This window comes from Hemibagrus wyckioides, linkage group LG16 (assembly GCF_019097595.1).
Source record: "Hemibagrus wyckioides isolate EC202008001 linkage group LG16, SWU_Hwy_1.0, whole genome shotgun sequence".
In the NCBI taxonomy this organism is placed as follows: Eukaryota; Metazoa; Chordata; class Actinopteri; order Siluriformes; family Bagridae; genus Hemibagrus; species Hemibagrus wyckioides.
Window position 1 is genome coordinate 11817512 of NC_080725.1, and position 14876 is coordinate 11832387.

At 40.3% G+C, this 14876-nt stretch overlaps 1 protein-coding gene across 1 annotated transcript; it reads right to left on the bottom strand.

Annotated features, from left to right (window-relative positions):
- Positions 1–85: 85 nt before the first annotated feature.
- Positions 86–12325, bottom strand: nup155 (nucleoporin 155). The gene is made up of 35 exons (XM_058412569.1): positions 12250–12325; positions 11012–11179; positions 10729–10866; positions 10487–10583; positions 10329–10399; positions 10130–10222; positions 9526–9789; positions 9299–9372; positions 9124–9215; positions 8931–9028; positions 8672–8839; positions 8383–8483; positions 8053–8223; positions 7845–7955; positions 7657–7751; positions 7477–7562; positions 7273–7335; positions 6782–6932; positions 6623–6689; positions 6242–6357; positions 6053–6156; positions 5828–5961; positions 5160–5351; positions 4938–5076; positions 4683–4818; positions 4438–4591; positions 4228–4332; positions 3223–3377; positions 3011–3140; positions 2756–2869; positions 2556–2676; positions 2250–2360; positions 1797–1933; positions 1046–1152; positions 86–959 (listed from the first exon to the last, which is right to left on the bottom strand). Exons 2-35 carry the CDS (start codon positions 11151–11153, stop codon positions 821–823), a joined length of 4176 nt encoding a protein of 1391 aa, XP_058268552.1. The 5' UTR covers positions 11154–11179; positions 12250–12325; the 3' UTR covers positions 86–820.
- Positions 12326–14876: the final 2551 nt, after the last annotated feature.

Here is a 14876-nt window from a genome sequence, read left to right on the forward strand (position 1 = left end):
AGGAACTACAGGATACTAGCACAAATGTTTCTATTACTGTACTCCTATTTATATATATATATAAAAAAAAAAAAAAAAGGCCAAACCGGTTTTAGACCATTTTAATTGTCATTTTAATAATGTACATTGCAGATTTCTGCTTATTCAAACATTTTGGTAAAAACTTGCACTTTTAAAAAGGTGTCCAACAGAATCGGTCAAAAAAAAAAAAAAAAGGATTCAATGCCTACCTTCTAAATTTCACACAAGCCGACTACAGGCTAAAACAAAACAAAAAACACTGAATGGTGTATACAGAATCCCCTGGGTCATGTGATGATCTGGATCTGGATCAAAATTAATCATGATGTATAATAATCATTATTATAACAATAAAAGTAATGAGCAAAAACTGCTTTTCAGCAACTAGATTTGTATTTTTTGTTGTTTTTTCCTTTTAGTAGTCTTCAAGTCCTGGACAAATATCACATAACTCTTTTTACAAATAGATTTGTCCAAACCTTACAATAAACATGACCATAAGGGTTGTAAAGGCTGGCAGAAAGGACCCTCTCAAATAAACACAGCACCAAATAGAAAAAAAGATGATCATCTCTGTATTCTGAAAGTAGGCATTCTGTAGGCATTATGAGAGAGGTAACTGTGTAGAGGTGAGTGTTTAAATATTTCAGGTTGTATATGCATGGCATAAGTGTGAACTTTTATTGCCTCAGCATTTTTTTCCCCTCACATGACATGTCATTAGTGCTTACCCTCAAACTCAGCTGTGAGGGAAGTATGTGCATATCTCTGATGTAATGAAACACACCCCTAACTGGCCTCAGTGAAGTTTCTCCAGTTTGGCCTGTAGAGATTTAAAGTTGCGTATGATTTCCTCCAGCGCTGCACTTGGGCTCAGTGACTGAAGTTCCACAAGATAGCCACAGATGTTGTCCAAGCACACGGTGGTAAACCTCCGTCTGAGAAATGAGAAACGAAATTTCATGTTAAACACTGGATGGCTTAAATCTAGGGGGCATGTGGTGCTGATAAAACTGGATCTTACCTGTCGTAAGTGGGCACACGGCTAGGGTCCTCTACGTAACCTGAGAGGAGCACATGGATGCACTCCACTAGGTGCAGAGGTTTCCTCAGACGCTGCCAACACGGATCCTGGAGGAAAGGAGGGGGAAAAAAGCCAGTAGAAATCATGATGTGTAGTTGTGGTGTTGGTCATTTATCTGGTTGTTTTCTGTTTTTTAACAATTTTTAAAAAAGTATGTATGTATATAATCATACAGTAGCAGGGACTGTACTTAAAAGCCCACATGCTGACAAAATTATTGGCTGCTAAAGCTAAAGTTTAAGTGTTTAAGACTACATACAGACTTTTATTAAAGCTCACGTTGTTTTACCTGTCTATTTGGTGTGGAGCAATTTAAGTACTTACACATTATATAATGTAGAACAATATTTTGTTACCCTATTTATTTATTGATAGATAGATAATGTGTATCTTAAGGACCAGTGTTTTACACCAATTGTGAAGTATTTATAAATTAGAAATAAATGAGGAGAAATAAAAATTTACAATGTGAACAAAAAGAATGTTTTCAGTATTATTCATAATGTAAAAAAAAAAAGTGTCACATACAGAATAATCATAAAAAGCATACAGTAAAAAAAAATAAAAATAACTGGTTATCAGTAATAACCAAACACATAATGGTTAAAAAACCCTGTGTTCTCACTTTTCACATCCTGTAGCATTTTACGCAGAAATAAACACTGCTTCTATCTGAAGGAGCACCTCATACCCGAGCTTTGAAGAGCTGATCATATACTTCTAGCAGACGTGGGAGCTGGACGCCAATTTCTTGCATTGTGAAGGTGACGAAGCCCACATCCCAGTTCAGCTTGCACACTTCCTGCTCCAGAAACTTGACCAGGAAGTCTGAATTAATTTAAAAAAAAAAAAAAAAAAAAAAAAAAAAATTAGTAGTTGGTATAAAAGACTGAAAGTAGTAGATTTTGAAACTGACATGTGAGAGGCTAACCAAAAAGTTTCCTTTTGCTTTGGTTTTCATCGGATCAAAATACACTTCAAATAAAAGTTAACAAAATCCAGAGGGAACAGAAACTGAATGTAGGCCTCCTGACTCAGACAAACAGAGCATCGAGGGAAATAATTAAACAATTATAGTTAACAAGTGTTGACTTCAGAAAGGTAGACCTCAGAGAGACAGTGTTGACAGAAAATAAAATGATACCCAGTGGAAAATATCGTGGTGTTCCTGCATACAACTTCCCCAGGGAGATCAGTTTTAGATTCAAGGCTTGCATGCGGTCTACTGGACTCATAGCCACGCTGTCATTCAGCTCTGCGGTGAAAAAGAAACATAAGTAAGCCATAAGGGGAGTGGTCTGGCATCAGCCAAGGACAGAGATGAGGCAGGTTGAACTGGCGGGTGATGATTATCGCCTGTGTATTACAGCCAGACTGCTGATTTATATTAGCAAACAAACAAGCTAAATACCCTGAGAATTACACATTTAGTTTAATTTAGCAGACACACCTTTTTCCAGTATCTCTTGCCACAGAGACTGAACCAGGATAGGGTCTGAGTGTCCAGCACAGTGAATGATGGCCAACTTGCATTCAGATAACCGGAAATGATCTGCAAACTCTCCATAAAGCTATAACGAAAGAAACGAGTAAGTTTGATATGACTGAAATCTGTTCCTCTGTAACTCAGCGAATTCTGTGATGGCTTACTTTAGTAATATCCATCAGCTGAGAGTCTAGCTGAGATATCGCTCCCTGTACGGAAGGGTGCTGGGAGTATTGTCTTCTCAACGTCTCCTGGATCTGCACCTGAATCCGCACCACCTGGAGGGAAAAGGAGAATTTTCACATTTTCAGCCTTTCATTTACACTTCATGCGTTATCATATGTTGTGAATGCCACAAAGCATGTGTTAATAAAACGCACTGCTCTCTAAAACCTTTCTGATGGACTGATCTTGCATACCTCCATCTTCTCTTCCAGTTCATGCAGGAACTCTCCATCAGCTCCCATCGAGGAGATGCAGGAAGAACTCTTGGCTGAAAGGATGGCCCGGGAGATGTACTCCAGTCTCTGCTGTAGAGAGATCTCTGTGCTGTAGACATCCAAAATATAAACTCAGACAATAATAAACTGCACTCCCAATTAGTACATCAGTGAAGTGCATCATAACGCACCTGTGCATATCAGCCAGCCTGGCCAGGACATGAGCCGCCTTGCCAAAGCTGCGATTCTTCTCATAATACCGCCACAGAAGGTCCATGTTGCGCACTTTGCTCTGGTCCTGCTTTATCATGTGCATTAAATGATCCTCGAGATACTGAGAGTTGACCTACACAAAACACATATAAGGCTTGTGAAACCAAGTACGATCACATAATACACAGCTTAAACAATAATCAAAATGATTCGCTCAATATTAAATTCAGGATTAATCAGCACCAATTATTTCACCAAATACAGAATGTAATCGTTTTCCCACACTTTATTTTAAAATAAAATAAAGGGAATGACTTTCCCAATGTACATTTCATTCCTCCACATAACCCTTAATGGGAACACTCACAACTGCTTCAATTAAACTGAAGCACAAACAGAAAAAAAATAAGCCATCATAATATTTATTAATAAAATTCATCAGTGAGATTGTAATTTTTTTATGTAGCAGAGTATGTAAAAAGTAGGTTATAGTTGGCTAACTTATAACACTTAATTGAAGGAGCAAAAAAAACAAGATTACAAGTGAAATATGACCAGGTATTTATCTTTCTCACGAACATATAACGTGCGAGTTCAGCAGTTCAATCGACAACAAAGGACTTACAAATTGCACATACCACATTAATGGGCTTACAAATTACTCAACACACACCTTACAAAATGCACACTCCACAGCAATGGGTTTACAAATATTTTTATGTAAATTTGTGGGCATGCTTAGTTAGCACGTGCCGTCACTTGATTTACTGGTTCATTCTTAGGCATACATTTTACTGAATGCGTGATTAAATGCCCAGTGGTGGCAATCATATAGACAAAATGTCAGCATGTGATTTTACTTCAAGGACATATGCAAAAACAAAAAAGAACATGCTGCTTGAATAGTTGCATAAGTAATATGGTGCGTGATTCAGGGCTTACTTCCACTTCTTAGAAAGTGTGAAGCATAACACATGGCCTACCTCCAGGAGCTTGTCAGTGAGGTCAGCTTGGATCAGCCAGTTGTACAGTGCAATGTGGAACAGCTCATCTTGTGACCTCTGAGCTAGGCCAAGAATTTGCTCAAACTGCAAATAAGAAAAAAGCAAACAAATTAACTAAATGTTTATCTTTAATCAAAGCTTTTCTAAAAATAGGCAAACATCATAATAATAACGACAACAACTACTCACGTGGGCAGCAGCATCCTCATTGCTCAGCATGTTGGGGTCAGAGGTCATAACCGGAGGCCCTGGCTGCTTAGGTACACTGGGCGACTGAGGAGCTGCTTTGCTATGGTTTACCAGCTCCTGCATGGTGTCTGTGATGCATTTATAACTTGCCAGCCTGTAATAGGGAAACATTAAGCTAGTGTAAAATGGCAAATCTAACTAAAATCATACATGTATTCCATAGTGAAAGAAACATGCTTACACACCTTCCCTGAAAGGCTTGCTGCCCAACAGCATCCTCCTCAGGCTCTCCATTCTTATAGAAGTGGAGACCCAACTTCTGGAGGTCTTTTTTATCAGCAGCTGTAAGGCACAGCTCCACAACACCCTCATAGAAACGCACTAGAGAAGAGGACAGAATTGAATTTGCTTTATTATATCCTTTTCTTCTTACCATGTGTAATGTAAAGATCGGTCAGGTATACTTGCGCTTGTTGTGTCCACGTTTTAAAAGTGTTCACCTTGTCGATATTGTAAGCACACAAGTGGCAGGTCAGTATGATTGCTAATCTGTTGGTACAAGCGCAGTGACTCCTTGAGGGTACGTTCCTTCTCTGCTTTGTTCTGGATCTGCCTTGAGCTCTGAAGCAGTTCATTAGCCTGGGACGAGAGCAATAAAGTTCTGAGTTCAAATTACAGAACGCTGTCTCTTCTTATCAGGGACAAACCAAGGGAAAGATTACCTTAGAGCAGACACTGTCATCACTGCTGTACAGAAGAGGACAAATATCTCGTAGCAGGGAGCTTATGGCGTCCACAGAGGCGCTGTCTTTGATGTACACGTTGATGAGGGCAGTGATGAGCGCACCGGTCAGCTCACGGCCGCGGATTACCACCTCCTTGAAGGTGATGGCCTTCAGCTGCTCCTGAAAGTCCTGTTGTGTAAAAGGTGCAGAGAAGGGTAATGACAAAGGACAGTGGTTTATGGCCATTTTCTACTGCACAGCAACAGATATTTTGGTATTGAAGTGGAACTTTTCCCCCCTCTCATGGGCCACCAGTATCAAAGGCACCAAAGGTGTGTATTCCCCCCAGCCCCAATAAAAGGGACTAATGATATGGGGGTGTGGCTAGAAGCATGCATCGGATTGCTGAGGTTTTAATGTATTAATAATTCTTACATTAGTTTCATTTAATTAAAATTGTCAATTTGTTAATTAAAATAATGTTAATATTAACACTTCTTTAGTGCTGAATGCAATGAGAGTGTGTGCCATAATATTGCTGCTTTTACTTCACAAAATACCAGCACAAAAATAAATGGAGTGAGACAGAGAAACACTGAGGGGAAAAGAGAAACTGGAAAGGCAAGAAGGAAATTATAAGGGAAGAATTTGTGTTGGGTGGAGACCTTGGGCAGCTCAGAGATAATGACACTGAACTGATGGTCACAGAGGAGCTTCCAGAGAGCTAGGGTCTGAAAGGAGCGGTGCACCAGCTGCTGAACTCCTTGCAGAGACGTCTTCTCGTAGACCTGGGCTTCAGCTATGAAACAACAGCAGCAAAGCATTCCCGTAAATTGTTTGTACTCTTTCTCCATTTCAGAAAAAATAACAACAACAAAAAAAACACGCACTATGGTATTTCCTCTGGAGCTCCTGCTGGACTTGCTGAGAGCTGGCGCCATCTGGACGCATGAATCCCAGCAGCCTTTGCTGCAGGTTGGCTGGAGAGCTGAAACTGTGAAAGGAGAAGAATCAGCATCTCTGTAACCTGATCCATAATCAAGCAATATGTGAAGAAACTCTTATACAAATTCTCCTACCTGGGTGCACCCAAGGATGTGGGACTAAACTGAGAGTTCTTGTCAATGAACTCCTTCAGGCCTTGAAGCTCCATCAGAACTGCCTCCAGGTCAGAAGAACTTGCCGTGCTCTCCATCTGTGACAGTCAGTATTTTAGCCAAAATAAACCACTTAGGTTTCAGAAATTACAATTATGCAATCTCTTAGGTGGCAATAATGACAGATGTATTTCAGTATTAATGAGGCACAAGTGAAAACTGATTTAGGGTGGGGAAAAAATAAAAGAAAAATTGCAGTTCTGTTGCAGCCTACAGGACTCTAATGTTATAAATACACATACACATGACTTAAATAAAAATTAAAGTTTGGCGAAAACAAAGATGCCATCCATGCATACTTACAACAGTCACAATTTGGGTTCCTTTATTGATCGGCTGCTCCAGTACCAGACTCCCGTCCCAGATGTTGCTGTCATTATTCCAAAGGTTAGCATCAAATAATCAAAGCAAAGTCTGTGCTTTAAGTCTATATTGCCATTAAAATAGTTATTAACTCTTTACCCAAGTATACGGGAGAAATAGATAACAATGCCATTGTGTTTCCCAGAGAAAAGGACCTCAGGGCCAGAGGACACAGTGGGCATGGCAGCGCTGCCAAGGCTCATGGGAGTGGAAGGGATAAAGGGAGTAGATACACTAGGAGGCATCATACCTGTAACATACAGAATTGAACAGTTGTATTACAAAAAGAAAGGACAAGGGGAAGGTAAGAAGAAACAAAGAAGCCAAAAGTTTGGACAATGTGAGTTTTTTAGTTTTACAGAATGCCATCACAACAGTGCAAATCTATATATTCATTATGAAACATTTTTGTGGAATGGTCATTGTTATAAAATCTGATATCTGAAAAGACAGAAGATTTTCTTTTAGAGCCAAAAGTTTATAAACACATCATTCTCCTTTTTTTAATGAAGCAACTTTCTAATACGATTAGTATAAGAATGATATCTTAAAGGAATGCATTAAAGGGGCACACAGAGGGAAGCAGGTACCTGGAGCTGGTGTAGCTAGAAAACTTGGATTAGGAAGAGGACTACCAAATGGCATAGGAGATCCTACAATTACAACAATAAAACGTTATGGGTTAGAAACAGGTTGCTACCAAATCTACAATCTCCACAAATCTATATCAAGCAAATATTAGTAAGTTAATTCAAGTGAACAGTGAATTTGTGAATAGTTTCCCCTCTAATTACCTGGCACAGGTGAGCCGAAGAGAGGACCAACATTGCTTGGTGCACTCATGGCAGAAGGGAACCTCATTTGAGCCTCTCCTCCATACCTGTACAAAAAAGGAAAAGAAACACTTTAAAATGACTTAAATCAAAAAGCAGGAGTGTGTGTAAAGAATCTAGCAACAGCATTGAAGAGTGCACCTGAAGAAAGCTCGAGTGGCCCACACAGAAACTTCTCTATCACAGGCGGCATTGGAACAGGCCAGGATCAGAGCAGTGGCGCAGGCCTGCTCCTCCTACCGAATCAGGGCAAAAAAAAGTTTAAAATGTCTAAATCTATGTATACATACTTGTATTAGTATAAATGCAGTACAAAGTTTTATTCATACCCTATGGAGCTTGAAAAATCGCTCAATTTCATCACTCTCCCCACCACTGCTGCTCACCAGCAGATGGCGCAACTGATCCACTGGTCTCAGCTTGTGGAATATATGACTTCCCTGAGGAGTGTCAACAAGGGGAAAGAAAGTTTATTAACTCATTAAAATTCATAAAAGACCAAGAATGGTGTTTATCTGGGGAGTGAGATTTTTTTACTTGAGCAGAGAGAAGGACAAATTTCTGAGGTGAGACATTGTGCTGTTGAACCACAACTGGAGAATCGGTGAGTGGAATGAGGTCCTTATTTAATGGAGTAACGATTTTGGGCACTTTCATCTCTTCTATGGCACACAGTGCCCATGAGTGGCCGTCTACATTTAAGGTCATCTGATAGAAAGATAAAAAAAAAAAAAAAGATATATAGAAAGATATGCAATATATGTTTGGATAAATGCAAATAAATGCAAAACATTATCATGAGGCATCTCTGACTACATTTAGTGATTATTATGAGGAAATACATGGGGATATTAGAAAGGCTCTAACCTGAGCCTCCATGAGAGGCTTCTTAAAGGGGAAGGAGTCATGGTTTATACACCAAAGAATATCACTGTCCTCTGTCTCTGAAGCTGCCATCAACAGAACACCTAATAAAGAGGGGGGGAAAAGATGATTTATGGGTGTGGAGAAAGGGGTTAACATGCTACAATAAAATACACCCCAGTTACACCACCAACCACAGAGATAACTACACCAATTGGAACCCTAATGTCATTTTTAAAAAAATATTTCCTAAAAATATTGATGAACATTAAATCAGTGTATCATGGTTTACCTTTGTTGTAGAGAGCCTTGTGTACTTTGGCAGGCTTTTGCAGGGTGGAGGAGGCTGAGAATCCCGGAGGTAGCCGAACGTGAACCAGAGCCAGGAGGTTGGGTCGGGAAATGCTCTGCTTGGCGTTGGGTGGAGCAAACGGAGTAGTGCTGAAATACAGACGTACACCTGCACAGTGCATAAAAACACCACAGTTACTACGGAGCACACAGGGATGCTACATTTCTTACAACAATTATTCATTAACACTGTTTCTTACCAGCATGCGTTACAGCCATTAGCTGGCAATCTGATGACTCAGATCGATCAATAACGGCAATCTGGGCAATGGGTTTGAAGACAGAACGATCAATTGTCCTGCAAGAGACACACAACCAAGTGGCTTGGATGATGCACATATTACAGGGATGAAAGAAAAAATAAATAAATGTGTTCAAATAGCATGGTCTTACCTGGCGATATTCCCAGCAGCTGAAACAATAGCGTTCTGAGACATGGCTGCCACTCGGCTCATTCCCTGGCCATCGGCTCCCAAATCATAAACCTGGCACAGACATTGAATAGTCAAACAACCAAATCAAAAGAATTAACATCTCACAGAAACAGACATTAATTAAATTCACTGACCTGCAGCACACCTTTCTCTGATCTTGTGTACAGAGTGTTACGTGAATTGTCAATGGCAATCTGGACAACCGGATCTACAATAGAGAATCGGATTCAACAGAAGAAACCAAAAAGGGACATCTTTGATACATAGAGGCTACTAACTTGCCAAAGCGACAGCAACTGTTAGAAGGCGAAATAACACTTTGTAGTCTGAAAAACCCAATGTGTGGACTGAAGCTTCATACCATCTTCAGAGAAGGAGAACTGCAGCAGAGATGGAATAAGGAAAGACAGGCTGCTCTTGGAGTGGTTGATCTTCCGGCAGCGCTGACTGAACCACCCAGCTTCAGCCTGGTAGGCGATTTCATACAGGCATCCATCCTTTCCAGCCAGGAAGATGCGCCCTAGGTCTGTTGATGTGATGGCCAGCATGTAGGTGTTGTCCGTGGGGATGGAGTAGAGTGGGTCGGGCAGCAGCTGCATGGCTCCCGACATGCTGTCATTTAACCCTACCCAGGAAACGGAAGAATGAGCAAGAGTCACCATAACATAAAGCCATAAGATCTCATTTTCAGAAGGAATGAGGGAATGAGAGAGACACACAGAAAGACAGACACAGAGAATTGGAAAGGGAGGACAAGAAATTTAAAGAAGAAAGTTAGAAAAGGACAGAAAGAGTGAAAGAGACACACAGAAAGAAAGACAGAAGAGAGAGAGAGAGAGAGAGAGAGAGAGAGGGAGAGAGAGAGGGAGAGAGAGAGGGAGAGAGAGAGGGAGAAACAGTAGCAGAGATACAGACAATGATGGAGATTAAAGACAAGAGACAGAGAGAGACATACACAGACTCACCAGTCTGAGCCTTAGGGAAGCTCAGTCCCAGTATTACAACATCTACAGGTGTAGCCAGCACCAACAGGAAGTGGATGTGAGGCTGGAAAATCCCTGCAGCACAATGACAAGACATCCAGAAACAATAGATTTAAAAACAACACATTCAAAGTGCTGTAGAGGGGGGTTAAATTGTACAAATGCATTCACATCTGCTCACCTGCTTTTGGTTTGACCAGCCCGACTGAAAGGATTGTTTCACTGAGGCCATCAAAGTACGCCACATCACCTCTAAAGTAATGAAGCCACAAAATCACAACATTGATGGACCTCAAATGCTCCTGCTACAGTTTAGTTGCACTTTAGTTCAGTACTCACCCATCCTCATAGTTCCACATAAATATATCATTATCGATTGTAAGCCATGCCCTGCTGATCTCAGGGAAAACCCCCATCATACAATTGCACTGCATGTCTGAAGCACATTAGTTAAAGTATGCCAACTTATGTGAAGAAATTCATGCACAAATTATCCAGCTGACATACAAAATAAAGGTGTGTGCTATTTTGTAACACTACTGTTCATTATAAAAAGAGCCAAGGCACAAGTGGAAGGATACGGCTAAACTGCTCCACCAGCTCAGGAGGCAGAGGGACCCTACGGACAGCACTCAGCTCTGGTAAATTCGGCACACTGATGAGACCAGGGCCTTGCAGAGGGTAATCCATGTCAGACACACCAGATAGAGAGGGCATATCTGGTAAAAAAAAAAAAAAAAAAAAAATCGTATAAAATAGAAGCATTAACAAGGTTAAACAGTCCAGTGGGTTCTGGTCCTGACAATTCACACCTAAAACCATGTCTGTAATGAATATAGTGTACAATACCAAGTGGAGACTTACTATGTGAGGGCAAATTGAGCAATTCTGACAGGTCAGGAAAACAGCGGTCCTCCTGCAAGTGACGGTCAATCAGTCGAGCTGAATTTTCCAGAGCCTCTTGCAGCGCAGCTGCTACACTGCTGGGGCCCAAGCTGGAAGGCATGGCGAGCTTGAAGAGACAGTGCTCACCTACAAAAACAGATGGAAAAAAAAAAGTAAGCCACAAAACCATAAGCATTGCCACAGAAACACTTCGGCACTCATTAGGAGATCATGACTTCGGTACAGGATACTGAGTAGGTAAAATTGGCCGCTGGTTGCTGTTGCTCTCTTTCCTGTCAATCAGAGCAACACTAATCGATCATGAGTGCATGCGAGTGATTATATATGGAGGAAGGCAGATAGCTCTGTCCTTCACGTTCAATGAGCAGCAGTTTGAAAAGGTGTAGAGATGACCAAATTGGAAGAAGATTAAGTCATAAAACATGATCACCCACCTAACAGCACAACATTTACTATCTCATCTCTTTTCTGTGTTTGGTCCTGCTTTGTTTTACCAGAGTACTCAGATGTCAGGGGCATCATTCTATTAGATTCTACTTTTACCGGTCACATACACAAACATACACAATAGGACGTGCCATGAACTGCTGTTTCCACTCTCCTTGATATAAAAACCAAAATAAATATAAACATTTACATGAACTAGTATTTGCTCAATTTTCAACCCAGACTGCCTGATCAGACTAATACTAAGGAGCAAATTGAACATATACCAGTACGGGTCAAATACTTAACCCTTTTTTTAGCTACTTTACACTCAGTGTCTTTGAGCTCCACCTGATTTACTACATGCTCCATGTTTCTAAACAGTTTTGTTTAAGAAATATCGCGACAAGTTTTATTTGCACTTCTAAGCGCGCGGTGAAAATATTCAAATTAAAGTATAAACATAAAAATGAACAACCTGTGGAAATACCTTACAGGTTTTATTAAACAGCAAGCACCGGGAAAATGACGTGAGGGAAAATCATCTACTTGGAGCTAATAACGCTACTAAACGTAATTAAAGCCAGGATGCTAATGTTATTACCGCTCTCGCTTAGATTAGTTAGCTACATGGCTAACTCGTTTAAACTTCACTGGCGTATTAAATATGCAACACATAATTAAATAAATCCCACAGAACTAATGTCTACCGAACTCTCGGGTCGTTACGTGAACATTTATTTTCTCCTCACTCCGGAGTGGTCACTTACAATTTTATAGAACAACAGCCCGCTTAGAATTGAAACACTGTCCCGCCAAGCTCGCGTGCTACTATGTTCCTACCTGGAAACAAAGTCCTTCACGTTTCCGGTTCCGGGTCAAATATTTAAAGCAGAATTGGCCGTTATTAATAAACAGTAACCCAGAGTGTGAGTGATTGGTGTAAAGTTCACATTACAGTCCATGGAGCTGTAGTGAGGTTTATAAATGTCAAAATTATCTATTATGTTAGATATACAGCTCTGGGGGAAAAAATATAAGACACCACTGCCCAGTCTCCAGATGTGAACCCTATTGAAAACCTCTGGAATGTCATCAAGAGGAAGATGGATGATCACAAACCATCAAGAAAAGCTGAGCTGTTTGCTTTTTTTTTTGCAAAAAGAGTGGTATAAAGTTCCCCAACAGCAATGTGAGAAACTGTTGGAGAGCATGGAGCCAAAACGCATGCAAATCGGGGTTATTCCACCAAATACTGATTTCTTAATGTTATTTATCCAAAGCATTAACACAATTTGTTTACAATTTATTTGCAGTTTGTTTTATTAAAGCTCTGCAAATACTGCATGATCTTGGGTTATTTTTGATGTGTTGCCATTTCCTTTAAATATACACTCTAAATAACAATAGTTATATTTTGAATTTAGGAGAAATATTGTCAGCAATTCACAAAAAATGAAACAAAACTGTTCATCTCACCAATACATGAACCTATAAGAAAAAAACATAAGATTCAAGAAGCTTTTACTGTCATTTCAACCACATATAGCTGACACAGTACATAGTGAAATGAAACAACGTTTCTCCAGGATCTGGTGCTACAGAAACATACAACATATAGTTTAAACGCAAAAAACAACACAGAGCTAGGACAGAAGTTTGTCCAAGCCACATAAAGTGCAAAGTGTGCAGCTAGGTGCAAACAAAGCAAAGACAAGACAGTGCAAAAACATAACGTACAAAACACAAAAACACTGGACACTTAGCGCCGAAAAAAAGAAAAAGAACGTGCAGTGAAATGTAAGTGAAATGAAATAAAATGAAATGATGTGCAACTTTGAGAAACTGTAGAAAAAAAACATCTGACTAATAACATATGTGACTGTCACATATATATGGCGGCCTGACAACATATTGTGCAAAAATACAGTAGCAGCGGTTGAGGTAGTGCAAATAGAAATAAACATAAATAAAAATATAGCAGCAGATGAAATAAACACAAGGGTTGAGGTAGTGTACTAAGTAATGAACAATATAAATTATGTGTGTCCACACAGGTGAGAGAGAGAGAGAGAGAGAGAGAAAGAGAATGTATGTGTGAGAAAGAGTTTTGTACAGTTCAGTCCTGAGTGTGTGTGAGAGAGTTTTGTACAGTTCAATCCTGAGTGTGTGTGTGTGTGTGAGAAAGAGTTTTGTACAGTTCAGTCCTGAGTGTGTGTGTGAGAGAGTTTTGTACAGTTCAATCCTGAGTGTGTGTGTGTGTGTGTGTGTGAGAGAGAGTTTTGTACAGTTCAATCCTGAGTGTGTGTGTGTGAGAGAGAGTTTTGTACAGTTCAATCCTGAGTGTGTGTGTGTGTGTGAGAGAGTTTTGTACAGTTCAATCCTGAGTGTGTGTGTGTGAGAGAGAGTTTTGTACAGTTCAATCCTGAGTGTGTGTGTGTGTGAGAGAGAGAGAGTTTTGTACAGTTCAATCCTGAGTGTGTGTGTGTGAGAGAGAGTTTTGTACAGTTCAGTCCTGAGAGTGTGTGTGTGAGAGTGAGAGAGTTTTGTACAGTTCATTCCTGGGTGTTGAGGAGCCTGATGGCTTGAGGGAAGAAACTGCTACACAGTCTGGTTGTGAGGGCCCGAATGCTCCGGTACCTCTTTCCAGATGGCAGGAGGGTGAAGAGTGTGTGTGAGGGGTGTGTGGGGTCACCTACAATGCTGGCTTTACAGATGCAGCGTGTGGTGTAAATGTCCGTGATAGAGGGAAGAGAGACTCTGATGATCTTTTTAGCTGTCCTCACTATCCACTGAAGGGTCTTGCGATCTGGGCTTTCTTGAGAAACTGATTATTTTGCAATGGTCTCTTATTTTTTTCCAGAGCTGTATATATATATACTCTACACACTCACACATACCACAGACACTTTAGAGATGGCAATCAGCATCGACGCATGTATTTGGACCGGGGAAAGAAACTCCCAAAGCACAGGAAGAAACTCCATGTTCACAGGAGGAAACTTTCGAGAGGAGCCAGAATCCAAATGGAACTCATCCTCTTCCTCTGACACAACATACGGAGAATATAAATCATTACTCTTCTACAGCTCTATACTATAGAGTTACGTAGTGCCAAGTGTGTCAGAAAGATCCTAAGCATCAGGATTTTATTTATTTATTTAAATTTCAGTACTGTCTCTTTCAGTTTTAAATCTATTATATCCAAATAAAGTTATCCACTGTATTATGAATGAGACTTGGGCATAGCTTTTAGCAAGTGCGAGTGAGAACATCCAGAATCATCTTTATGATTCCATCCACAGCAAACTTTATGTATTTCATTGCCGGTCAACCCTCAGCAGCAGCAGCAGCAGCGTGTGATGGCCAAAGCTTTGGACGTGACCCAGATATACTA